This window comes from Diceros bicornis, chromosome 35 (assembly GCF_020826845.1).
Source record: "Diceros bicornis minor isolate mBicDic1 chromosome 35, mDicBic1.mat.cur, whole genome shotgun sequence".
Lineage (NCBI taxonomy): Eukaryota > Metazoa > Chordata > Mammalia > Perissodactyla > Rhinocerotidae > Diceros > Diceros bicornis.
The window spans coordinates 11,303,081-11,329,310 of NC_080774.1; the positions used below are offsets into that span (position 1 = coordinate 11,303,081).

General features: G+C 54.5%; 1 protein-coding gene across 1 annotated transcript; it reads left to right on the plus strand.

Moving 5' to 3' along the window:
• PLBD2 (phospholipase B domain containing 2) lies at positions 1 to 25,888 on the plus strand. The gene is made up of 12 exons (XM_058531475.1): positions 1 to 290; positions 7,639 to 7,732; positions 10,696 to 10,854; positions 12,797 to 12,897; positions 13,111 to 13,325; positions 19,168 to 19,265; positions 21,332 to 21,492; positions 22,024 to 22,119; positions 22,356 to 22,427; positions 23,076 to 23,228; positions 23,786 to 23,948; positions 24,154 to 25,888. The coding sequence occupies exons 1-12, from the start codon at positions 1 to 3 to the stop codon at positions 24,319 to 24,321; spliced, it is 1,770 nt and encodes a 589-aa protein (XP_058387458.1). The 3' UTR covers positions 24,322 to 25,888.
• Positions 25,889 to 26,230: the final 342 nt, after the last annotated feature.

Sequence of the window (26,230 nt, forward strand, 5' to 3'; positions counted from 1 at the left end):
ATGGTGGCCCCGATGTCCGGCTCCGCGGGCGGCCGCCTGGCCCGGGCGCTGACGCGGGCGCTGGCGCTGGCCCTGGTGCTGGCGCTGCTGGTCGGGCTCTTCCTGAGCGGGCTGGCGGGCGCGGTCCCGACCCCGGGCGGCCGCGGGGGGCACGACGGGCCGCTCCCACCCGCCTCCCGCAGCCGCTCGGTGGTCCTGGACGCCGGGACCGGCCAGCTGCGCCTGGTGGAGGGCCGCCACCCCGACGCCGTGGCCTGGGCCAACCTCACCAACGCCATCCGCGAGACCGGGTAAGGGCTGGCCCGACCCCGCGCGGGCCAGCCGCGCGTTTCTCTCTGCCCCCCGGACCCCCTGCCTCCCGGGGGTCCGTTTCCCGCCTCTGAGGCTGCAGCATCGCCCTCTGGACCAGGTCCCTGTTGGGTGGAGGCTAACGTAGCATCCCTCAGCAAATGGGGACAAGTCCCTTGCCTTCAGCCAGGGGTGACAGTACCTGTGTTCCCCTAGAGACCACTTCCGGCCACCCTGGCCGCAGGACCTCCATCCGGATGGGTTGCCTGGCTGGTGGGTGGTACAGTAACTCCCATCCCCACGGAGGCGAGCCCCCGCCACGGACCAGGGGTAGTGATGGCTCTCCAGGAGACTAACTCTGGCTTCCTTGTTTGTAACTTACCCCATGGGTACCAGCCCCCTGCCTCTGTTCCAGAACCAGGGCAGCAGGACTGAGCCTGGATTCCTGGTGGGTCTGCAAACAGAGGGTCCCTAAATTCACATAGACCCAGATAGTCTCACCCGGCTCTGCTGCTTCCTGCCCTCCTCGCTCCTGGTCCAGGGGAAGGTCGCTCGGCCAGATCCTTAGCATGGAGCCACATGCTCCAGTCTTGGCAGTCGTGATCACCGTGATTATTGCTGGGACCCAGGCTGTCACTCTGGTGTGTGACTCTCATCTAACGCCTATGCCTGTCTGGGCTCTCATTTCCCCGTCTGTGACTCAGATTTTGAGGACTTGCTGTGGCTGGGCGGTTGGGTGGTGCTCCTCTCAGGTCTTGTACCCGGGCTTGTGCCCGTTCATTCACTCACTCACCTGGTGCGCTTGACTGTGGGGACACAGAGCTGAGCAAGGTCGGGGTCCCCACTCAGTGCCGGAAGGGAAACCCGAGTGAGTGGGAGCGGGGATGGTCTGTCTCAGAGCCTTGTCAGCAGAGCCCAGGCCCTGCATCCAGGCTGTGCTGGGGACCTTAGGGAACCCTGAGTCCCCCCACGTCCCATCCTGGGCTCATCCCAGTGCTTAGACTGTGCTGCCCCTCCAGCGGGCTTGGCCTCCTCCCTCGTCTGCCTCTGTCCAGTTTGCTGACATGCATTAATTCCTGCAGGTGTTGAGGAGACACAGGACACTGAGGACACCCCATTCTGGTGCTTTATGGCACTTGGGAGGGTATCAGATAGGTGGGAGATTGTGGGGAGAGGATTTGCTGCAGACACAGGAGCTGAGTGGGGCTAAGCTGGGAAGGCTCCCAGGGAGAGGAGGCCACAGGGTGGCCTGGTGTCTATGGAGGGAACCAGAGCTCTGTGACTCTGGGATCTGGTGACCCATTCTCTGCTGACTCACACATGGTTTTGGCCCTGCTTCATGGAGCTAAGGGGACATGGCAGATCTCTGCCTGGATGCCAGCTAGGGGAGGAGGCCCAGAGGTGAGGCCCAGCATGTGGAGGAGGCTTTGGCCCCAGGAGGCCTCCACTGGGTTGTGTTGTTCTCACTTATGGAAAACAGAGACATGGAGAGAGGGCTTCCTTGATTGTGGCAGACGGAAAGTTCTTCCGGGTCCAGCTCCGCTGTGTGACTTTGGGCAACTCACTTCACCTCTCTGAGCCTGTTTCCTCACCGGAAGGTGGGGCTTGAAGGGAAATTCAGTGGGATCGCAGAAAGCCCTTGTTTATTTATTGCAGGAAGGAAGCAGTGAGAGAAAGGAGCAGGTGTCCTCTGCCCCCGTTTTACAGTTGGGGAAACTGAGTCCTGAGACGTGAGCCCAGGTCTCTTCCACACTTCTCACTCTCACCTCACCCTTCTGGCATCTTTTCTGTCCGGTCTGTCATTCCTTCTTACACTGACATGCCCCTTTCTGTCTGAGGTTGACAGCACTTGGGGCTAGGAAGTAGGGAAGAAGAAAGACAGACATTCGGGGTGTCCTGTCGCCCGACCAGCAGAACCTCTGATCTGTGGGTGACTGTCTCATTTATTGAAGGCTGGAGGCCGGGGATGTGACTCCTCCGTTCACCTAGAATTGGGATCCCTCCTCCTTTCTGTCCCTCGGATTTCACCGCTGGGGATCCTGGGATTGTCAGGGTAGATTCCCCACCCCTCCCCCCATGGTCTCTCCTCTTTCCGTTGTGCTGTGTCTAATTTTGCAACGATACTCCCCATGTAGCCTGAAACATTTAGGATTTGGTGCTTGGGGATCAGAGATGCCCCGAGGCTGGGCCTGCGCCAGCCCGGCTCTGGCCTTGGTCCTGGGGAGGTTGAACCCTCCTGCCTTCCCTTTTCCTCCGTCCCTGACCTGATCCCCCGATGAGCTGTTTGCCGTAAATCACCGCAGAGTTGGGAGAGGTATTCTCTAATACCATTAAGAGGGAATTAACCTATTGGGAAGCCGGGAAACAAGCCCAGTCCGCCTACCACCAAGCAGAAACCCAGCCCAGTAAAATGGATAAATATGACCCAGCTGTTTCTTTGAAAAGTCACAAAAGATAAAGATATACCATCGAGAATGAGACAGGAGTGACAGCCCAGAGAAGGGAGGGCACCCCACGTGGTAGAGGGCATCCAGGGCAAGCTGTGCACTGACGGGGGTAGGGGGTGTGACCCCCTGCCCAGCTCACGTGAGTGGTCTGGCTTTTCCCAAACGTGGCCTCTTCTTTAGGCCCTGGAGGCGGCTGGGTCAGAGGCTTCAGCTGCCCCTGACATAAAATCACAGCATGGCCCACAGACTTCCCAGGAAAAAAAAAAAAAAGAAAAAAGACTGGGGAAACAGATCCAGTGCTGCCAACTTTTTATTTTTGTCAAGCAAGTGCATTAAAAACAAAGCAGAGCAATGTTTATCAACCTCAGTCAATTTTATCTCCTGGAAGATCAGCTATTGGGGAACCCACCAAGCAGAAAGGACATCTCTGGATACAGAGCAGACCAAGGAGCAAGTTTAGCTTTGGAAACACTCTCTTGTCAGTGGCTTTCTTTTGGCCGGGGACCGGGGTAGGGTTTCTGATGGCTGTCAGTCAGCAGAGCAGCGAGGGCTCCTAGAGGCGGGTTGCTGAGGTCCAGGCCTTCCCATTTTACAGGGTAGGAAGCCAAGGCTGGAGGGCCAAGGAAGGGTGGTAGGAGGCAGAGTTGCGGGTTTGCTCTCAGAGATCTGGGTCCAGGTCTCTGCCCCGACACTGTTACAGGTGGCCCTGGGCAGCTGCCTTATTGAGGGTGGTGACAACCTTGCAGGGTCTTTGAAAATATCTTTTGATTAGGGCTTAGGGCCTCGGGCCAGAGAGGGGTCCTCAGAGATCCCGGTAGCTTGGAGCCAAACCCCATGAATGGGAACCTCCCCCACCCCAGGTGTTCTGGAAAGACAGGCCGAAACCCGCCTCTCTGGGTTATCTGAGGACTCAGGCAAAATGGATAAACCCCATCAAACTGGATCGCCTCAGTTGCCCTTGGGAATCAGGCGGCCTTCTCTTGAACGAGGGCACTAATTCCATAGTTGTGCTGCTGTGGCCTGGCGGGGTGGGGGGCCGTTGGCACTTTCCAGCCTTCCTTCTTCCTGCCCAGCTTGAAGGAGCCCCACTGCACTTCTCTTTTAAATTTCTGTGTTGTAAAGGTAATGAACTTTTCATGGTAAAAATTGTAGCAGTTGAGAAAGGTGAGATGGGATGTGGGAGGTAAACCCCCGTTCTTTCCTTCCGTATGTAACCACTGGTAGCTCTTTCTTCCAGAATTTTCTATGCATAAACAGGTGTAAACAGACACGCATACATATGTGTGTGTATAGGTATATATGTGTGTGTGTAATGCTTTTATCCGCGGGGTTATCCTGTGTCTACCATTTTTTTTGAATCTTTTTTTTTTTGAACTTTGTCTCTGACGTCTTGTCAGCACTTGGCATTCCGCTGTGTGGTTCTAGAAACCCTTTGGATGTGCGGATAGATTATTGTAGCAGGCCCCTGGTGATGGACGTTTCAGGAGGTTCCAGTTTTCCTGGGCTCTGGTGAAAAATGCTGCTGTGAGCAGGAACCCTCAGACCCGTCTCTGAGGGCTGCGTGAGCGCCTGGTCACAGGCCGGGCTCCGGACTGCCGCCTGTCTCCACATAGCCTTGACTGAGCCCACCCCCCCGGAGGGGCAGCTTTGTACCGGGTGCCGTCTGGAGGACGGCCGCTGGGCTCCGGGTTATAACCGCGTCTGAACAGCTTTTCTGGTCCCGTGTAGTTTGTGTCCAGCCTCCCTTGACCCCTGCGGCCTTTCATCATGAGGAGACCTGCATACTGGGCCCTATTATGATCTTCCTGCCATCACCAAACCTGCTGGGTCTCCCCAAACTCCCCTCTTGGATTCGCGGTGAGTCAGATATTTAGTGAGCGTAAAACGTGTGTTGCCTCCTGGCCCACGCCATAGCAACCCTCTGAAGTGGGAGCCCCTGTGCCCATTTTACAGATGAGAAAGCTGAGGCCCAGAGAGGTTAAGCAATTTGCCCAAAGGTACACAGCCTGTAGAGATCTGGAGATTCAAACAAAGTCTGAGGGACCCACAAGCCCAGACTCTCTTTGTCCTCCACTCTCCTTGAGATTTAAAATCTTCATTCCAATCTCTTGTGTTTTTCTGTCCTTATCTGTGATTATATGAGTCATTAGCCCAAAGTTTGTGGCTCTCATCTTCCCTTGATAAGAACACTGCCCCGCGCCACACACCCACGCAAAACAAAACCCCACGAAACTCAGTTGAGTTAGAGGCTCAGAGCACATGCCCTGGAATCTCAGTCTCAGCTCCATCCCTTATTTGCTGTGTGACCTTGGGCAAGTGACTTCACCTCTCTGAGCCTGGGTTCCTACATCTGTAAAGTTGGGAGAATAAAACCCATGTCATAGGGTCTTTGGGAGAATTTAGAGTGATAAGTAACCATGTGATGTGCTTAGCACAGTGCCTGGGGGCTGTTGTTATCTGCCGTAGCAGGGCTTCATTACCAGTCCCCACTGCTTGTCTTGTCTGCCTCAGCGTTCTTTGCTTTGGAGCATTCAGAGTTCAGGCTTCCTTCTTTTGCTTTTCCTCTTCTCTCTCCTCAGGGCAAGCTCCTACTTAAACGTCAAAACCCAAAGCAGCTGTCAGCTCTTCTGTGAAGCCTTCCTAGATTTTACTCAGTAGCAGCAGGGGCATTCCTCCTCAGGGCGCCCTCTTGGCACTTTATTCCTTTTCTCATCGTAGCGGCTACCCTGTTATGTTGTTGTATGTTTACGTGTCAGTCTCCCCTCTCCCCATTAGCTTTTTGAAGGCCGAGACTGAATGTGATTCATCCTTGTATACCCTCAGTGTCTGGCCCCCAGTAGGCACTCAAAGAGCCTTGCTTGGCCAACGTATCAGCTGTGGGTATTCTGATAGTCGTTTCCTTTCCAGATCCTTCTCTAGGGCAGGGCTGTTCCTGTCCTGGTGCTCTTCCGTGGCTTTTTAGCCACCCTCCCCTGAGACAGTCTGGTTGAGCCGGCTCTCCATCTTGTAGCCTCTTCAAGGTCTCTTCAGTGTCTTCCTGTTGCCCTCATTTTCTTAATAGAAATTGCCTTAACAAGTGTTTTCCTCCTAGTTACGGAAGTCACCTGGTGGATATTTTTCTGTCCTTGGAGCGAGGATGAAATCCAGAACCGTAAAGCAAAAGATTGATAGATTTGGCTGCACAAAAGCGAAAACCTCAGTTTGGCAAAAACAAAAGCAAAAATCCATTAAAATGCAAACATTTTCAATATTAGTGTCAAGCCAAGGGCTAATGTGTATATAGAGAATTTCACCAATCAATAAGAAAAGAAAAAAAAAAACACAATACAGAAAAATGGGGAAAGGCCAGGAGCCCAGGAACTGTAAATGATCACTAAAAATAAGAAAATATATGTAACTTAACTAAAGGATTATAATTCAAAAAATGCGATGGGACTTCTCCACCATCACCTTAGCAAAGATGAAAAAGATAGATGGGAGTCATTTGAAGCAAGGGAGGGGCAGACGGGAGTTTGTACATTGTAGAAAGGCAGTGTAGACCTCACTGTGGCTCCAGGACTGGCAGCATTGACGTCACTGGGGGCTGGTTAGAAATACAGGGTCAACCCCAGATGTCCTGATGAGAATCTGCGTCCTACCAAGGTCTGTGACCTGGATGCACGTCAGAGTTGGAGAAGTGCTGCTTCCGAGGAGGAGTGGGAGCCGGCCCTCCAGAATCGAATCCTGGCTCTGCCCTGTGTGAGCTCTGTGACCTTTGGCAAGTGTATCAGCTAGTGTCGGGCAGCAGTGCTGTGTGACAACCCCCCCCCCCCCCCCCCCCCCCCCCGCCGAGGCCCAGGGGCTTAAAACAGCAACCATTTATCCTCATGGATCCACGGGGCAGCTGGGGCAGCTCTGCTTTGTGCTGTAGCTCTGCAGACCTGGTGGGCTCCGTGTGGCTCTTCTACTCCTGGGCCCAGTGGGCTGGCCGTGGCATGTTCTTCTCACGTAATAGCAGAGGGACAGGAGGGCAAGGGGAGGCATGGGAGGCCTTTCAAAAGCTCATCTTATAACCGGCAGATGGTCACTTCCACCCACAGCCCATTGGCCAAAGCAAGTCACATGACACTCGCCAAGCACAAATGAAGGGGGCAGGGAAGGACACTTAGCTGTTGGTGGGAGGGACTGCGGAGTCACACACACAACAAAGGACGTGGATGTGTGTGGGGGGGCAGCACCAGTCTACCACAGGAATTATGTCACTCTGTGCCTTAATTTCCTCCTCCTCCCGACAATGGAGATGGTAATGGTGCCCACCTTGTGGGACTGTAGGTTGTCACCAGGATAAAATGAGTTAATAGTGATGAAAGTGACTAGAACAGTGCCTGGCCCAGAGGAACCCTTTAATAGATACACTATTATTGTGTGGGTAGGAATGAAGGTCAGTACAGCTTTTTGGGGAGGATGTTTGTTGATATCTATTCAAATTAAAAATACATGTGCCCTGGGCCAGCCCCAGTGGCCTAGTGGTTAAGTTCAGTGTGCTGCACTTCAGTGGCTGGGGTTTGGTTCCCGGACATGGACCTATACCACTTGTCAGTGGCTGTGCTGTGGTGGTGGCTCACATACGAAAAAATAGAGGAAGCTTGGCCACAGATGTTAGCTCAGGACGAATCTTCTTCAGCAAAAAAAAAAAAAAAAATCTATATATAGATATAGATACACGTGCCCTTTGACCCAGCCATTCCTCTTTTAAGGGTTTATCTGGACAAGTGCACAGTCAGACAGACAGACATTCACGTGAACGGCAGGTCATCACTGTGTCATGTTTTATGATTAACACGGGAGCCGGCTGCGCGCTGAGCTGAGGCTGGCTCTGTGCCTGCCCCTGCGTTGACCACGTGTCCCCTCTCCTCCCCGCTAGGTGGGCCTTTCTGGAGCTGCGCACCGATGGCCGCTACAATGACAGCCTGCAGGCCTACGCAGCAGGCGTGGTGGAGGCCGCCGTGTCTGAGGAGGTAAGGGCCCGATGGGGGAGCCCGGGGCTCCCACCTCCCCGCACCCACCGAACGTGTTCCCCAGGGAGCTGGAGGGTTCTGAGGTGTGTGCAGAGTGGGCGCCCCCGCCCCCGGCCCTCCTTCTAGTTCGGGAGAAAAGGCTCACCTGCATTCATTAAAAATGTACGCTAGGTACCATTTGATGCGTATAAAAGATACATAACGTTTTCCGGGTTCCGAAGCATGATAATAAAATGAGCACCCACACTAAAGCCTACAATGTTACTGATATCATTGAAACCCCCTCCCAGCCCCATCCTCGTCTCCCTGACCCCCAGAGGCACCCACCGCCCTAAATGTGGTGACTATTCTGCCCTTACTTTCATTCATTCATTCATTCACTTATATATTGAGATAAAATCCACATGCCATAAAATTCTGCATTTTAAAATGTACAATTCAGTGATTTTTCATATATTCATAAGGTTGTGCAACCATCACCACTATCCAATTCCAGGACATTCTCATCACCCCAAAAAGAAACTCTGTACCTGCTAGCAGTCACCTCTCTTTTTCCCCCTCACCCCAGCCCCAGGCGACCATTAATCTACTTTCTGTCTCTATGGATGTGCTTATTCTGGACATTTCTTGTAAATGGAATCATACAATATGTGGCCTTTTGTGACTGCTTTCTTTCACTTAGCATCACGTTGTCAAGGTTCATCCATGTTCTGGTGTGGATCAGGACTTCATTCCTCTTTATGGCCGAATGATATTGCGTTGTGTGGTTAGACTGTTTTATTTTTCCATCATCGGTGGGTGGCCCTTGAGTTGTTTCCGCTCTCCCACTATTGTTAAACTAGTTTTACTACTCGTGATGTATCCTTAAACACGTTGTTTGTGGTTTTGCTTTACTTGATTTGGGCTTCATAAGCGGTAATCGTAAATTCCAGAAGTCAGACAGAATCGAAAGTGGCCAGGCCGTTGTGTGACGGCCGTTCTCCCCGCCGTGGCGGGGGTGTGACGCCCACTTCGGACAGTAGTTTGGCTTTGACTTGTAGAGCTGACCGTGTACCTGCCCTAGGACCCCGCGGCGCCGCTCCTCAGGTGTGCACCCGGGAGGGGACCCGAGGACAGGCATCAGGTGATGCGAGCAGCCCCAGGCGGGAGCCCCCAGCTGCGCCCCTCGGGTGGAGGGTGACCGGGTTGGGTGCAGTCACACAGTGCGGTCGGGTGGAGCGTGAGAAGGGCCGAGCATCGCGGGTGAGTCTGCGCTGCGTGATGGCGAGGGGGAGGAGCACGTGGCAGACGACAGCGCACAGTGTGGCATGCTCCTCGTGGACACCCAAATGCAGTTTTGGACGCCCTCCCGGCATGACTGGCGAGGTGCTCAGAAGCTGGGCCAGGACTGTTGCGGCTCCTCTGTGGGGAGTGAGACTTGATTCTCTCAAGGGGCACGTAGCCTGCCAGGGACCCCGAGGCAATGCCCGAAGTGGCTGTCATGTAAGGAACCCCGGACACACGTGCTAGGCCCTCGCCCACGTGATCTCACTCAGCCACACGCCAGCCCCTGAGGGACACATGACCACCCCCTCTGAGTGGATGATGCTGAAGCTCAGGGAGGTGAAGCGACTTACCCAAGGTCACACAGCCAGTCAGCAGTGTTCAAACCCAGCTCTGTCTGACCAGTCTCTGCTTCTAAGCAGTTTTCTCTGCCGCCTCCCCCACTGGCCCGTGGCTTCGTGTGGGCAGTAGTCGTGTCCTGTCCCAGCTGTGTCCCCTGTACCTGGCCCAGAGCCTGGTATAGGACAGGTGCTTGGGAAATGCTTCTGGAAGTAGTGGAAGGCTGCATGGAGGAGGTGGCATCTTACCAGGGCCTCGAGGGATGAGAGAATTTGAATGTGTTTCAGGGAGATGGCGATGGAGCAGAGGTCCCTAAGCTGTCAATCTCGGGACAGTGGGTGCTGCCGGGAATATTTGCAGTGTGGTGGGGGGTGTGGCCGGAAGTTACCCCAACCTTGCCCAGTGAGGTCTGTGCTTTGGGAAATTACAAATCCACGTCTTTCTATGGGTTTAAATTGTGGCTCTTTGGTTCACTACCTGGGTGACCGTGGGTAAGTTACTGACCTGCCCGTGCCTCAGTTTCCTCAGCTGTAAAGTGGGGCTGGCGATAATGGCACTTTCCTTGCAGAGTTGTCGTGAGGTTTGAATGTGTCAGTCGTATGAAGAGTGACATTAACGTTAGCTGTGGGCAACCGACACTTCTCTGTAGCACCAAGATCAGCAGACTTTCCTCCTCGTGCTAGACTGTCAGGTGGTGGTTTTGTGATCCTGGCCAGGCCCGGCTGATCTTGGCTGGACTCTTGATGCTTCTGCAGTGAGCTGGCAGCGCTGGCGGCGCTGGCCTGGGATGGCCTCAGTCCCGTGTCTGGGGTGGCTCTCTGTCAGCTGGGGTGATGGGGACGACCGGGCTCACATGGTCATTCACCCTCCACAGGCTGGCCCAGGCTTGTTCACGTGACATGGGGCGGGGAGGTGCGAAAGGCCTCTTGAGGGCTGGCTGACACCGGCACAGCCTCCTCTTGTCCCAGTGAGGCAGCAGTGCGTTCCCTGCTCTGTCCTCAGTGCCCGGGACAGGTGCTCAGAAGAACGGTAGTTGACTGGCTGATTGAATACACGTATTGATGGGGGTCTCCAGTAACCGAGGAGGCATAATCTAGGACAGACTGAATGCTGAAGGCTTTCAAAGGAGGGAGATGTGCAGAGGTGCTGGGCTCTGATGGGAGTAAGAGCTGGGTGGGCAAGAAGGGCCTTCGGGGAGAGGAACCAGCGTGGGCAGAGGTACAGAGGTGGCCTCTCCAGGGGCTCTGGTTCTTTGGAGACCCGGATGGGGGTGAGGACTCTGAGCCTGAGCGGGGAGCCATCAGGGTCCTCAGGGAGAGAGCAGCCCGGCTGCCCCTCCCTGCCTCGCCCTCCCCTCACAGCTTATCTATATGCACTGGATGAACACCGTGGTGAATTACTGCGGCCCCTTCGAGTATGAAGTCGGCTACTGCGAGAGGCTCAGGGGCTTCCTGGAGGCCAACCTCGACTGGATGCAGGAGGAGATGGAGTTGAACAAGGACTCTGCCTACTGGCACCAGGTGGGTGCCCGCCAGCCTCAGTGGGATGGGGTGGCGGGTGGGTCTGCTCGGGGACCTGCCACTATGGCTGCTGCTGCCCTGCCAGCCAGCTGACCCGCCCGTCTCCCGCCCTCTTGGCCAACCCTGTGGTGCGTCCAGCTGCCCAGCCACCCTTATGTCCATCATTATCTCCGTCCCTCCTGGCCGACCTGCCACTCATCCATCTGTCCAGTCTCCACCTGTCCGCCCTTCCATCCACCCACTTGGTGGAACTCCAGCCATGCAGCCAGCCCATTCTGCCCTCCTCCTGTCAGAGAATCCCTGAAGACATGAATCAGCTATGAGCACGCTGTCTTAGTTGCATACAGGGGAGAGGGCTTGACTGATGGATTACATCAGGTGCAGGTGAAAACAGTGTTTCTAGAAGCGAGAGAGGGAAAAGGGAGCACTAAAAAGCCCAGAAGTTTGGGCACAGTGAGTTTGTTTTCCTTTCCTCCGGTGAACTGCTGAGCAGCCAGCGGCCGACAGAGAGGCCCAGGCAGGGTGCTCTGCCCGTGGGCCGATGACCAGGTCATCAGGGAAGCCACTATTTATGGATTCCCTGAAACACCGCAAGAGGTTCACCGCGGAGGACGCGCCGCAGGCGGCCTCTGGAAAATGGCTCAGTGTCCGTTAGCGCCTCCAGCTGGCCTAGGCCGCGTGTGCACCATTTCCCTTAGAAATGCCCAGTTCCCTTAGAATTGCACCAATTCCCATAGAATTTCTCACTGTCCACTCACCCACCTACTCATACTCTTGCTAAAAAAGGCTTTCCTCCCCCTATCCACTCACTCATCCACACACCCGCTCATCCACACACCCACTCATCCACACACCCACTCATCCACACACCCACTCATCCACACACCCATCCACCCACACACCCACCCACACACCCGCCCATCCACACACCCGCCCATCCACTCATCCACCCACCCACCTGTCCACACACCCGTCCACACACCCGTCCATCCACACACCCGCCCATCCACACACCCGCTCATCCACACACCCACCCACCCATCGACCCACCCACCCATCCACACACACATCCGTCCACCCACCCATCCACACACACATCCATCCACCCACCCACCCATCCACCCACCCACCCATCCACACACCCATCCATCCACCCACCCATCCAAATACCCATCCATCCAACCACACATCTGTCTACCCATCCACCCACCCATCCACACACCCACCCATCCACCCACCCATCCACCCACCCATCCACCCACTCACCCATCCACACACCCACTCACCCACCCACCCGCTCATCCACCCACCCGTCCACCCACACACCCATCCATCCACACACCCATCCATCCATCTGTCCATCCATCTGTCCATCCATCCACACACCCATCCATCTCTCGGTCCTGCCTGTCTGTCCATCCATCTATCCATCCATCTTACGGATGCTTACTAAGTGCCTAGTGTACGCCCAGCATACGCCAAGGCCCTGTGGGGGATATTCCATGGTGACAGTACTCCAGTACTCCGTGGTTACAGAACAATGACAGTGACAATAGGGAGAAGTCAGCCTCATGAGACAGGTGCCCTGAGGCAGCAGCTTTGCCAGTAGCTAACCGCAGAACAGGGAGCAGTTGACAGGGGGCCAGGGCAGGCTGGGAGGCTTCCTGGAGGAAGTGGCTTTGAGCAGGGGTCTTAAGTGGGGGTGATTTTGGGTTGGCACAGAGTGGGGACATAAAGTTAATTGAAGGCAGGAGAGTATGGCATGGAGGGGAGGGTGGTGGTTAAGGGCGGGGCAGGGCTGGCTGGAGCCTGGAGGGTACACCTGGGCCTCTCCTGATCTGTCTGGATCCCCAGGCCGGAGCCCTTCCCCTGCAGGAGAAGGTGTGCGCCTGGGGGCCGGGCCTCACCCTCCCTCTGCCCCTGCCCTCTGCCCCTGCCCTAGGTGCGGCTGAGCCTCCTGCAGCTGAAAGGCCTGGAGGACAGCTATGAAGGCACTGTGACCTTTCCGACCGGGAGGTTCACCATCAAACCCTTGGGGTTCCTGTAAGTGCCACCCCAGAGTGGACAGGGCAGGGAAAGGGCCACACACTGTGCAACCAGACAGCCCTGGGCTCTGGTGCTGCCTCTGCCACTTCCTAGCCGCACGGCCTCACCTGTCACCTGAGCTCCCAGAGCCTCGCTTCCTCCTCTGTGAGACGGGCGTGTGGCGGCACTCACGGCAGCGCGGTGACCCTCTGGCACCCCGGCTCTCCTCAGCCTCTTGCAGATTGCTGGGGACCTGGAAGACTTGGAGCCAGCCCTGAATAAGACCAAGACCAGGCACACTGTGGGCTCTGGCTCCTGCTCCGCGCTCATCAAGCTGCTGCCCGGACAGAGTGACCTCCTGGTGGCCCACAACACCTGGAACTCCTACCAGAACATGCTGCGCGTCATCAAGAAGTACTGGTTCCAGTTCCACGCAGGCCCCCAAGGTGGGTGGGTGTGGGTGTGGGCGTGTCTGTGGGTGCACAGGGGCTGGGCGGTACCGGGACATGTGAGCCTTGGCCCTGTGCTCACTGGGGTCACTGTAGGGCATTCTAAGAACTCATCCTATTTTTATCATGTTGATTTCCTTTTGGTGTTTATTTCACAAGGTATATCAGTTAGCTATTGCTGCATAACAAATCACCCCCAAATTTAAAACCACAAAAGCTTAGGACACACCTGTTTATTTTTGCTCCCATGTCTGTGGGTCAGCTGGTGGCTTGGTGATCCTGGGCCAGGCCTGCTGATCTTCGCTGGGCTCACGGACGCGTCTGCTGTCAGCTGAGGCGAGCTGGCTGACCTAGGATGGCCTCATTCACGTGTCTGGGGGTGGCTGTCAGCTGGGCCATGGGGCAGCTGGTCTTTCGTCCTCCCACAGGCTAGCTCAGGCTTGTTCCTGTGACACCTGGGCAGCCAGTGTGGGAGGCCTCTTGAGGGCTGGTTGAAACGGGCACAGCATTCTGTTGCTCAGAGCAAGTCAAGTGACTGGGTCAGATTCGAGAGGTGGGGAATAGACCCACCATCTGATGGAAGGAACTGCAGGGTCACATTACAGATGGTGTGCATGCTCAGGAAGAATTACAGCCATTTTTGTGAACAGTCACCTACACGAGGAATGCATGAATACATTCTTCCTGTCAAATGTGAAAGCTTTGCAGCTAAGGCCCCAGTACCCCAAAATGCCCCCCACTGACCCTGGCCCCAGTGTCAACCCCAGAGGTGGCCGCTGCCGAACGTTTGCAGTGCCTCCTTCTTGGCCAAACTTAAAACTTAGTGTTGCCAGGAGTTGGCAAGAGAGTGGGGAAGTGCATACCCTCCCCACTGCTAATGGGAATATGGGTTGGCATGGCCACTCTGAAGAGGAACCCCCCCGGTGTCGAATAAAATTCAAAATCTGTCACTCCTGCCATCCAGCCATTCTCGGCTCAGATCTGTCCGTAGGGAAACTTTTCAGTTTCTGCACGGATCCTGTGTACGAGGATGTCAATCGCAGCCATGGTTTGGAAACAATCTAACGCCCATTAATTTAAATTTAAGTAAACTTGGAAATTGACGTTTGTGCAGAAAAGCGTGCACATCGTAAGTGTATAGCTGGAATTTTTGCACACTGAACACACCTGTGTGTAGCACCCGGCTTGAGAAACAGAACATTCCCAGCCCCCAGAAGCTCCTCTCGTGTTCCTGTCCAGGCCCTCTCCTCACCCCAGCGTCATCTCTGTCCTGACGGCGTGGATTCGGTTTGCCTGACTCGGAATGTTCTGTTGGGTGGAAACAGGCTGCATGTGCTCATTAGCCTTTGACTTCTTTCGCTCAGCGTGATGTCTGGGAGACTCACCCACATTGTTGTCTGTAGCCGTGGCCCCATCATCCTCATGCTATATACCCACGAACATTTAATATCTTTAAAAAAACCTGTGTGTGGGGCCGGCCCCGTGGCTTAGCGGTTGAGTGTTGTGCGCTCCGCTACTGGCAGCCCGGGTTCGGATCCCGGGCGTGCACTGACGCACCGCTCGTCTGGCCATGCTGAGGCCGCGTCCCACATACAGCAACTAGAAGGATGTGCAACTATGACATACAGCTATCTGCTGGGGCTTTGGGGAGAAAAAGGGAAAAAAGAGGAGGATCGGCAATAGATGTTAGCTCAGGGCCGGTCTTCCTCAGCAAAAAGAGGAGGATTGGCGTGGATGTTAGCTCAGGGCTGATCTTCCTCACGAAAAAAAAAACCAAAAGAAAACCTGTGTGAGTCATACACGTATGTTATAGAAAATTGGAAAATACAGCAAAACACACACAGTGAAAATCGCTTGAACACCCCACACCCCACAAGAGAGAATTTCTGTGAACATTTGGTTATTTTTTTTTCTAGACTTTTAAAAAATGGCCCTCAATTTTCCATTCGTTTCAGTTCGCTTTTATTATACTAATAATACGTGAATACATTCTCGCCGCCACAAACTCCGCAATAGAGATGGAGAGAGGCGTCTCCCTTGATGCTCTCCTCCCAAATTCCAGATGCCTCCACACCCAGACACTGCTGTTGCCGTTTTGGTTTGGATCCATGTATGTGTTTTTATATGGACCTTTTGTGTAGTTAATAGACTTTATTTTTTAGAAAAGTTTCAGGGTTACAGGTAAATTGAGTGGATAGTACAGCGAGTCCCCATATCCCCCCTCCCTGTATTAGTAACTTGTTATGTTAGTGTGGTACCCCTGTTACAAGTGACGAACCAACACTGAGACGTTGTTATCAACTGAAGTCCATCGTGTACATTCGCGTTCACTCCTTGAGTAGCGTAGTTTTATGGATTTTGACAAATGCGCAAAAAGACATTATCTACCATGACAGTATTAAACAGAAGAGTTTCACTGCCCCAAAAAGTTTGCTTTCTGGTTTTTTAAACATGAATAAGACCATGCCCTTTGGATTGTTTGCAACTTGCTCCTTTTGTTCTACAGCTGGCCTTGGAGAATTTTTGATATTGCCATGTTTGGGCCACCTTTTATTTTTATTTTTTTTATTTTTTATTTTTTTTAATTTTATTTATTTATTTATTTTCCCCCCAAAGCCCCAATAGATAGTTGCATGTCATAGCTGCACATCCTTCTAGTTGCTGTATGTGGGACGAGGCCTCAGCATGGCTGGAGAAGTGGTACGTCGGTGCGCGCCCGGGATCCGAACCCGGGCCGCCAGCAGCAGAGCGCGAGCACTTAACCGCTAAGCCATGCGGCCAGCCCTGGGCCACCTTTTAAAAGCTGAATGTTAAACTTTAGTCCCCAGTTGACGATTTGGGCCATTTCCAGGTCTTTGCTGTTTCAAACAGTGCTGCAGCGAGGAAGTGGACCCCCCAGAGGTGTTTCCTAGTGGAAACCCTAGGTTAAGAGATGGGCATAATGAAAATGTTAATCTCTAGATAGATACAGTCAAATTGCCTCCAAAAATGGTTGGGCCAGTTTACACTTCTGCCCCACCAGTCTATGAGCGTGTCTACTGGCCCCTCCACTTTGCCAGCACTGGGTGTTATGGTTCATTTCAATTTTTGCCATTCTGATGGGTGATAGGTGACATCCCAGACTAAGTCTTGTTTTTTTTGTTGTTGTTGGTATTAACTTATTGATGGATAGCTTAATTACACATTTAGGGTGTATAATTTGATGGGTGTGGACAAACATATGCAGTCATGTAACCACCACTCAATGAAGATAGGGAACATTTCCATCATCCCAGGAAGTCCCCTGAGCTTTTGTCTCACCCGTCTTCCCAGGCAGCCACCCTTCTGATTTCTTTCCCATTACGTTAGTTTTGCCTGGTCTAGAACTTCGTATAAACCTGCATTAAGTTTTAAAAATTTCTGGTTGTAGTTTTTATTTATTTGTATTATTGAGGTAAAATTCACATGACATAAAATTAACCATTTTAAAGTGAACAGTTCATGGGCTGGCCCCGTGGCTTAGGTTAAGTGCGCGCGCTCCGCTACTGGCGGCCCGGGTTTGGATCCCGGGCGCGCACTGACGCACTGCTTCTCCGGCCATGCTGAGGCCGCGTCCCACATACAGCAACTAGAAGGATGTGCAGCTGTGACATGCAACTATCTACTGGGGCTTTGGGGGGGAAAAAAAGGAGGAGGATTGGCAGTAGATGTTAGCTCAGAGCCAGTCTTCCTCAGCAAAAAGAGGAGGATTAGCGTGGATGTTAGCTCAGGGCTGATCTTCCTCACAAAAAAAAAAAAAGAGAGAGAGAGAGAAATGTGTCAGTGGAAAAAAAATTAAAAATAAAGTGAACAGTTCAGTGGCATTTAGTACATTCACAGTGTTGTATAACTCCCACCTCTATCTCATTCCAAAACATTTTCATCACCCCAAAAGGAAACTGGTACCCGTGAAGTAATCACTCCCCACTCCCCCCGCCCAGCCCCTGACAACCACTAATCTGCTTTCTGTCTCCGTAGATTTACCTGTTCTGGGCACTTCATATAAATGGAATCATACGATAATGGTTTTCTTGTGACTGGCTTCTTTCTCTTAGCATCATGTTTTCAAGGCTTATCCATGTTGTAGCAGGTGTCAGGATTTCCTTCCTTTTTTGGCTGAATCATAGTCCATTGGCTGGGTAGACTACCATTTGTTTATCCATTCATCCATTGATGGATGTTTGGGCTATTTTCACCTTTTGGCTCCCACACTAATTTTTAATAATTAAAATAATGACTTAAGTAATATGTGTTCCCTGTGAAAAATATCATAGAGCACAAAGAAGGAATAAAAATCACTTGTAAATCCGCCTGTCCTGTGTCCCTGAAGAAGCACCATTGATGTTGGTGGTCTTCCCTTCCAGGTTCAGCTGTTTAGTTCTGACTTTGCCCTTTTTACTTGTACCTGTTAGTTAGTTATGCAGAAATGGTTCCTTCACTGCATCCCCTCAGATGCCCTCACCCCTCCCCTAGAACCCCGTGTACCTGAAGCCCATCCCTGGACAAGTGCCGGTCTGGGTAGATGGTGCCCTTGATTGTAGGCCTCCCGCATGCCCGCTGTTGTGCTAGAAGCTCTTCACCACTGTGACCTTGTGAATTAAATCCTTATGCCTGCCCGAGGTCAGGGGAGGGATGGTTATTCCTGCTTTGCAGATGAGGAGACTGAGGCTCAGGAAGGCTAAGTGACTTGCCGTAGACCCAGCAGTTACTAGGGGCTGAGCTGGGCTTCTACCTGGGTCTCCTTCCACCAGAGTCTGTGCTCTCATATGATCCACCAATCCCCTTTCCAATATTTTTCCAAGGAAATGAAAACAGGATTTCAAGGAGATGTCTGCAAACTCATATTCATTACAACTTTATTCACCATAGCCAGGCTATAGAAGCAACCTGAGTATCCATCGATGGATGAATGGATAAAGAAGATGTGACATGTGTATATGGTGGAATCTTATTCAGCCTTAAAAAAGAAGGAAATTCTGCCATTTTGGTCAACATGGATGAAGCTGGAGGGCATTATGCTAAGTGCAACAAGCCAGACAGAGAAAGACAAATACTGTATGATCTCACTTAGATGTGGAGTCTAAAAGAGTCAAACTCATCGGAGAGAGCAGAGTGGTTACCGGGGGCTGAGGGGAGAGGAAATGGGGAGATATTGGTCAAAGGGCACAAAAGTTTCCATTATGAGATGAAGTAGTTCTGGGGATCTAATGTACGGCATTATGGTTAACAATAGTGTTGTGTATACTTGAAATTTGCTAAGAGAATAGATCGTAAGTGTTGTCACCACACACAAAAATGATAACTATTTGAGGTGATGGATGCGTTAATTAGCTTGATTCTGGTCATTCCACAATGTGTATGTATATCAAATCACGTTGTACACCTTAAATATAGACCATTTTTATTTGTGAATTATACCTCAATAAAGCTGGAAGGCAAAACCCAAAGAAACAAAACCCGTGTTCTCAGACTTCTGGGTATTGCCCTCTGAATTATCTTTTTTATGATAAATTTTGCAATTAAAAAAAGTACTAGTAAACAAAATATGTATAAATATATATGTGTGTAAATATATATATGCTTTTTATTTTAATTCTTTTTGCTACTGGCTTTCCTTTTTACACACACGTGCGTGCACACACACACACACACACTCATATATGTCAAATGCCTGCTTTGCTAGGTATCAGAAAGGATGGAGGGGACCTTCCTCCGAGGCTGCTGCTCCCCGCCTGGACACTCCCAAGCCTCGTTGGGTGGGGGTGCGGGGCCCCACGTGGGCTTGTCTGACCTGCACCCCGGCCTCGCTCTCCCCACACAGAGGACTCTCCCCTGGCTCCTGGCAACAGGCTGGTCTTCTCGTCCTACCCGGGCACCATCTTCTCCGGCGACGACTTCTACATCCTGGGCAGTGGGCTGGTGAGTCGGCTCTCCTGTCTCCGTTCTCCCCAGGGCTGCTTTTCCCCTGCAGCTCTGGCCCAGCAGGGTGTATCTGATTGGCCAGCTGTCGCTGGGTATTCTGGTGACCTGCCTTGCTCTGCGTAGGAGCCGGGGCACAGCGGGGATGAGGTGGACACAGCCCCCACCCCATCCCAGGGCCGAGGCAGCGGGGGGCTTGTTCGATGTAGATTCCCAGGTCTCACCCACTGCAGCCGGCCTGGGCCTCTGCATTGTAACGCAGCTCCTCAGAAATCGCTGGTTTGGGGCCTTTTCAAACATCGTTGATCTGCATGGCCTCATGTTGTTTTTATGTTTTTAGGATAAGCCGTTCCTCTCCCTGCATGACCTCGCTCTTTCTCACGCTGCCTTCCCTTTTGTTTTCCACAAAACCCCTCTAACTGGGCCAGGTTTTCTGAATAATGTTGTTTATAGTGTGTTGTTTTTATCGGTTTTCCTGGCTGAGGTCCAGACGCGTTTAGAGGTCTGTTCCTGGCACCCAGGCCGAGGCAGCGGCCCTGTGATTGCCGGGGCAACGCTGCAGAGGAGACAAAACACGGCTTCAAAGAAAGCCCTTGGCGCAGAAGCTGCCAGTTCCCTGGGGAGGGGAGGGCTCTTTCCTTGCCTGTTAGTTTTTTCGAGGAGTGTGGGATTTAGTCCCCTTGGATGTGGACAGAGGCCTGCGAGGGCCAGGCAGTGGGTGGGGGACAACCGGCTGCAGTCTGGGGTGGGAAGAGGAGAGTGAAGCCAGGGCAAGGACGGTTGAAGTGGTTTAATCCAGTTACCCGGAAAGTGTCTGGGCAGGAAATTTACCTTCCATCCGCGTCCTTAACTGTGCCACAGACCCCTGGGCAGGTGGGGAGCTGTGAATCTCTTCCCAGAATAATGTTTTCAGGTGTGTAAACCAAAATATGTGGGCTCATAAAGGAAACCAATTATAATGAAATGCGTTTATGGAAATATTATATAGGTAAACTGTAATATAATAGTTGCCGTGCTTTATTAGCACATGAAGCAGGAAGATCTGGTAGCGGGTGTGCTACCTGCCGTAATTTGGAAGTAACAAGGAGCGTAACGATATTCTGAGATGGGGGGGGAGAACGTCTTTGATTCTGTTGGTGGCAGTCTCGGGCACTGCGGATACCACTGTGGCGTGTCACCTGTGTTGGCAATGGAAGGAGAGGCTGAATTGCAGTGTGACGTTAGGAGAATAAAGCTGTCATGTTCCCCCTCCGAGTCTGCAGACTCCTGAGTGCTGCCCCAGAGAGGGGAGAGAGGAAGCTGCCCTCCAGGGATTTTGAGGCCGTGCTGGTCCCAATCCTGGCGATGGCTTTGGCTGCTAAGAGCCGCTGGTGGAGGGACAAGGAAGGAACAGAGTGGAGGGGGTGGAGAAAGCTGCTTCTACCTGGGCATTGCTGGTGAGAGGCTTGTTTTGCTGGGTCCTCTTTTAAACATCACATTTGTGGCTACTGCTGTCTTTTAGCTGTTTTCCATTTTGTGTAGAGAAGGAAGAATCACACTCATATCCTGCTGTAGGGGAACAAGCACTGGTTTAAGAGTTTGGGGATCAAATCTAGGCTCATCCACTTCCAGCTGTGACCTTTGGCAAGCTTCTTCAGGCCTCAGTTTACCTTTCAGTAAGAAGGGGCACTGACAGCCGTGCTGCTTTCCCGGGAGGGCTATGAGTTCATTGAGATTGTCGTAGTCAGCAGGCTGACAGCCTCAAGCCACCCAACTTTCCCTGCAAAACTGCAGGAAAGTGGTCGAAATGGGATGTTATCTTTCAGAGGAAAGAGTAGGGGGATTGGGTCCATAGGAGCAGCACTGCAGGCTCCCTAGGGCAGAGCTGGATACATGATCATGAATCCTCCTCAGTGCTCATCCAAGGAACGAGTGAGAAACATTTAAACCAGGACATGAGGTTTTAAAAAACTGTAAATAGGCAACGTATGAACCATGACTGATGCAGCACCGCCACTTGGTGGCAGCGTGCCCTGGTAGTAAGTCAGGTGGCCCTTCCGTGCAGTGCCTCCTCGGCTCTCCCACAGGTGACTCTGGAGACCACCCTCGGCAACAGGAACGCGGCCCTGTGGAAGTACGTGCAGCCCAAGGACTGTGTGCTGGAATGGGTGCGCAACATCGTGGCCAACCGCCTGGCTGTGGACGGGGACAGCTGGGCAGACATCTTCAAGAGGTTCAACAGTGGCACGTGAGTTGGCTCCTGTGGCACACCCTCTCCAAGCCCTCTCACGGGTTCTCACTGGAGCTGGAAGGAGTCCTCGAGTCCCCTCCTGTGTTTTGTACGTGGGGAAACTGAGGCTCAGGGAAGGAGAGGACTTGCCTCTCTCCTGCAGGCTCCTCTACCCAGGAAAGGTCTTCAGAGGAAGGACAGGAAGAGAGCTTGGAAGTTGAGAGCTCTGGGGACAGTGGGAGGGCCGTCCGATAAGGTGGGACGTGCGTGGATGGGGGCCTGTGAACCAGAGACCCTGGAACTGGCTAGTGCGAGGTCTCAGTGTCAGGCTGGAGAATTGATTCCGGTGAGCACAAGGGAGCCACTGACTCCTCTGGAGCAGGGTTTGAGGACACAGTATCGCAGGCTGCAGTCTCAGAGTGACAGTCGGGTGCCGGGACACCCCCAGGCCACCTGTGCCCCAGGACTCCTGGCTGTGTGGAGTCCTGGGGGCGGGGGAGGCTGGGGCAGGGCCCGGGCTGTGTTCAGTCCTCTCCTTGGACCCGGCAGGTACAACAACCAGTGGATGATCGTGGACTACAAGGCGTTTGTGCCCGGCGGGCCCAGCCCTGGGAGCAGGGTGCTCACCATCCTGGAGCAGATCCCGTGAGTGCCCTGTGGAAGGGGGAACTGCCTGGCCGAGCGCCTGGAGGCGTGCTGAACAGGGCGGGAGGGGAATCTAAGGAGGCGAGGCTGGAGAGAAGGCAGCCCCCACTGGGGCTCAAGATGCAGGACGTAACCTATCTCCAGGCAGTGGGAAGCCATCGGGGATCCTTGAGCAGGGTGGTGCCCACAGGAGTCCTTTTCTCCCCACTCCTGCTCCGTCTCTCTTCTCCGTTCAGGGGCATGGTGGTGGTGGCGGACAAGACCTCGGAACTCTACCAGAAGACCTACTGGGCCAGCTACAACATACCGTACGTCCCCCCTGGTGTCTGCCCCACCCTTGCTCAGCTCTCCGTCCTGGTGGGGGTCCTTCCTCAGGTGACTCTTTAAGCCCACGGAGCAGAGAAACCCACCCACCCTGTTCTTTGCCAGGAAAGCCGTGACAGTTTGGCGTAGAGTTGTGGGCTGTCAGTGTCCGTATGGCCCCCTGGTCTGCACCCACAGCAGGGGGTGGGGTGGCCAGGCTTGGGTGCCGACCCTGCCACAACTCCCCAGCGGGATCTGCTTTAACAGGGCTGCACAGCCGTCCCCTCTTGACGCCCGCTGTGCTTTTCCTGGGTTCTCTCAGTCGATCTTACAACCACGTGGTGGCTGTGGCTCCCGTCCCATTCCACAGATGAGGAAACTGAGGCCCCGAGAGAAGGCCTGACCTTCCCACGCTTCCCTAGGTGGTCAGCAGTGAAGTCAGGATTTGAACCCGTGTCTCTTGGACCCCAAAGCCCAACCTTGGCCACCCCACCAAGCCACCCCCAGCCCAAACAAGACATCACTGTCGCCGTCCTGACTGTTGTGGTCATTAGTGATCGTGTTCTGGCGTGGTGGCCCCTCTGCCTCCCTGGCCACGGCCACGCCAGGTAAGGTCAGAGGGGGACGAGAGTGACCATCCTTGTCCCCAGCAGGTCCTTCGAGAGTGTGTTCAACGCCAGCGGGCTGCAGGCCCTGGTGGCCCAGTATGGGGACTGGTTCTCCTACGACGGGAGCCCCCGGGCCCAGATCTTCTGGCGGAACCAGTCGCTGGTGCACGACCTGGACTCCATGATGCGGCTCATGAGGTGCGCGGGAGTGTGAGCCCGGGGTCGCGGGGGCTCTGTGCGCTTCGCTGTCCCTCCTCTGAAGCTCCCGGCAGCCCGGGGTGGGCAGGGGTGAGGCGTGTGGCAGCCGGTCTGGCAGTACCATGGTGGCGCCCGGCGTGGCCTGTTGCCGTCCTCGTGTTACAGGGGAGTGACACCTGTGCTGGGCAGTGTGCTTGGTACCAGAGCAGCAGGCACAGAACGTGTCCCCACTGTCCTCGGGGCGCCCCTGCCTCACGGGAGACGCAAACATGCACCGAGTCCTCACGCCGATGTGCCTGTGTAGCTAGGACCGTCTGAGTCCCAACAAACACTGTAAAGGGACACGACGGGGCCTCTAGCCTGGCTCCGGGTGGGAACCCAGAGGGGCTGCCTGCGCGGGATCTGAGGACGAGTGTGGGGTGACGGGTGAGGGGGTGGGAGGGGCCACGCACACTGGAAGCTGGTGGCTGTGTTAAGGGCCGCTGCCGCGGGATGTGTGGTTCCCTCTCGGCTTCCCGTTCCCAGCACGGCTGATGTCCGCTCCCTTCCCGCATCAGGTACAATGACTTCCTGCATGACCCCCTGTCCCTGTGCAAAGCCTGCAACCCCCAGCCCAACGGAGAGAACGCCATCTCGGCCCGCTCTGACCTCAACCCGGCCAACGGCTCCTACCCGTTCCAGGCCCTGCGCCAGCGCTCCCACGGCGGCATCGACGTGAAGGTGCCGCCCGGCCCGGGCCCCAGGCTGCGGGTGGGCGGGGTCACCATCACCGCGGGGAGGGGGCGGTGAAGCCTCGGGTAAAGCAGATGGCAGGGCAGCAGTCAGGGTTGCAGCTGGGCTGTGGCTAGGCTCAGGGCCCCCTGGGTTGGGGAGTCTGGAGCCCCTCCCGGGCTGGCGCTCAGCAACCTGCTCTGCCCCGCCCCAGGTGACCAGCATGGCGCTGGCCAAGGCCTTCCGCCTGCTGGCGGTCAGTGGCCCCACGTGGGACCAGGTGCCCCCGTTCCAGTGGAGCGCCTCGCCCTTCAGTGGCCTGCTGCACATGGGCCAGCCCGACCTCTGGAAGTTCCTGCCCGTGGAGGTCTGGTGGGACTGAGGCTCCGTCTCTGCTCTGCTGCCTTCTGCCTCTGCTGAGCCCCCAGGGCCACCCGCTCCAGCCCCGCCCTGACCTCCTGCCAGCCCCCTCCATGGGCTTCGCTCCTGCTGTGCCCGGACCTGGGACCTGGCTCTGCCAGGTTCAACTCCCATCTGGGCCAGCTCCTCCTGGGTGGGGCACGGAGCCTGGTGGGTCCAGAACTGACTGTCTGTCCCCCTAAGTGGGTGAGCCATCCTTGCCTCCCTCTGCCTCTCTGCCTCTCTCTGCCTCTCTCTCTGCGTTGCTGTCTCTGCTCTCCCTGATTCTCTCTCTCTTCTACCTGGGGGCCCCTTCCTCATGCTGCCCCTCCTGAGGGCTCGGGAGGGGTCCTGGATCAGGTTCTGGGGCCCCAGTGGGGCAGGAGGGGCCTCTTCTGGTCCCTACCTCCAGCGTCATTGCTGCCCGTCACTCTGGAGCTTGTGGGATCTCAGCCCCTGAGACTCAGGCATCACCTCCCAGCCCCAGCCCCTCTGCTCCCTCGGGAAGCAGCCCCCTGGTTTCTCCTGGGCAACCTCTTGAGGACGGAAGCTTGAAAACAAACAAAAACCAAAGTTTCTGGTGACTTGTGGCTGGAGGGGCCCTAGTGTCCTCTCTCCAGAGGCAGGCAGGAGTGTCAGCCCCCACGCTCCAGCCTCGTGCCCCGGCCCCCCACCCTGGGCTGCCCTGGCCTAAGGGCAGGACCCTCAGCTTCCCCGCTGTAGTAGCCAAATTGCAGGCTGTGCTGCCATTAAAAAGAGAGAGGCCGTGGCCTGTGCTGTGCTCTCTGGGGCAGTGGGGAAGGCTGGGACGGCGCCTTTCTCCTCTCGGGTGTGGGTTCTGCACCGTCTATCCATGCGTCCTCCTGTCCATCCTTCTGTGTGTCCATCTATCCATTCGTTCATCTGCCAACCCACCCACTCTTTGTCCTTCTGCAGAGTTACCCACCTATCCATCCATTTTCCAGCCACCCATCTATCCATCTGTCGTCCATTTACCACCCATCTACCCATCCATATCCGTCCGTCCATCCGTCCATCCATCCATATGTTTATGGGTCCTGTTCTAGGGCCCTGTTAACTACCAAGACCTTCCCAAGTCCTACTCTGGGGTCCAGATCAACACAAAACAGAATCCCTCCCCGTCTGATCTTACCCAGAGCCCACACTGGAGACAAGACTCACCCGGTGCTGTGTGCTTGGGGAGAGGAAACACAGCCCTGGAGTCAGAGATCTGGGTTCGAATCCCATCTCCACCACTAGCTGTGGCACTCAAGCTCTCTGAGCCTCAGTTACCTGACCTGTAAAATGGGGCAGTGACGTGAGCGGCGCTTCCCTGGGGGTGTGGTGCGGATTTGCTGTGATGGTGGCTGTGTGCAGCCCCACAGGGCCCCACTCAGCATTCATTCATTAGCAAGTGTTTGTGGGCCATGTCGGACATGCCAGGCTCTGTGTAAGGTCCTGGGGATACCTTATAACAAAAGGCACAAAAGTCCCTGCTTTTGGGGAGACAGTTAACAAAATAAACACCAAGTGTGTAAGATGCCGGTAAATGCTCTGGAGAAAATACACAGTGCTGTCCCAGGGGTGAGAGTGGTTCTCAGACTTCACTTTGAACTTGGGGATCCAGAAGAGTGCCCTGGGGGCTGCTGTGGGTGGCGTGGGGATGTCCTGAGTGGGCGGTCCCTCGCTCCCTCCCGGACCCCCAGGCAGCCCCAGCAGTTCCTCCTCTGTGTTATGTGCTGGCTTCAGCACACGCTCTCCTGGGAAGAGAGGGTTTCATGTTTCCAGAGGGTTTGCACGACACTGACTTCAAGTCAGCTCCTTCCCTGTCCCCGAGAGGGTGTCCAGCGTCAGTTTACACACCCCCAGGGATGGAGGGCTCACTCCTTTGT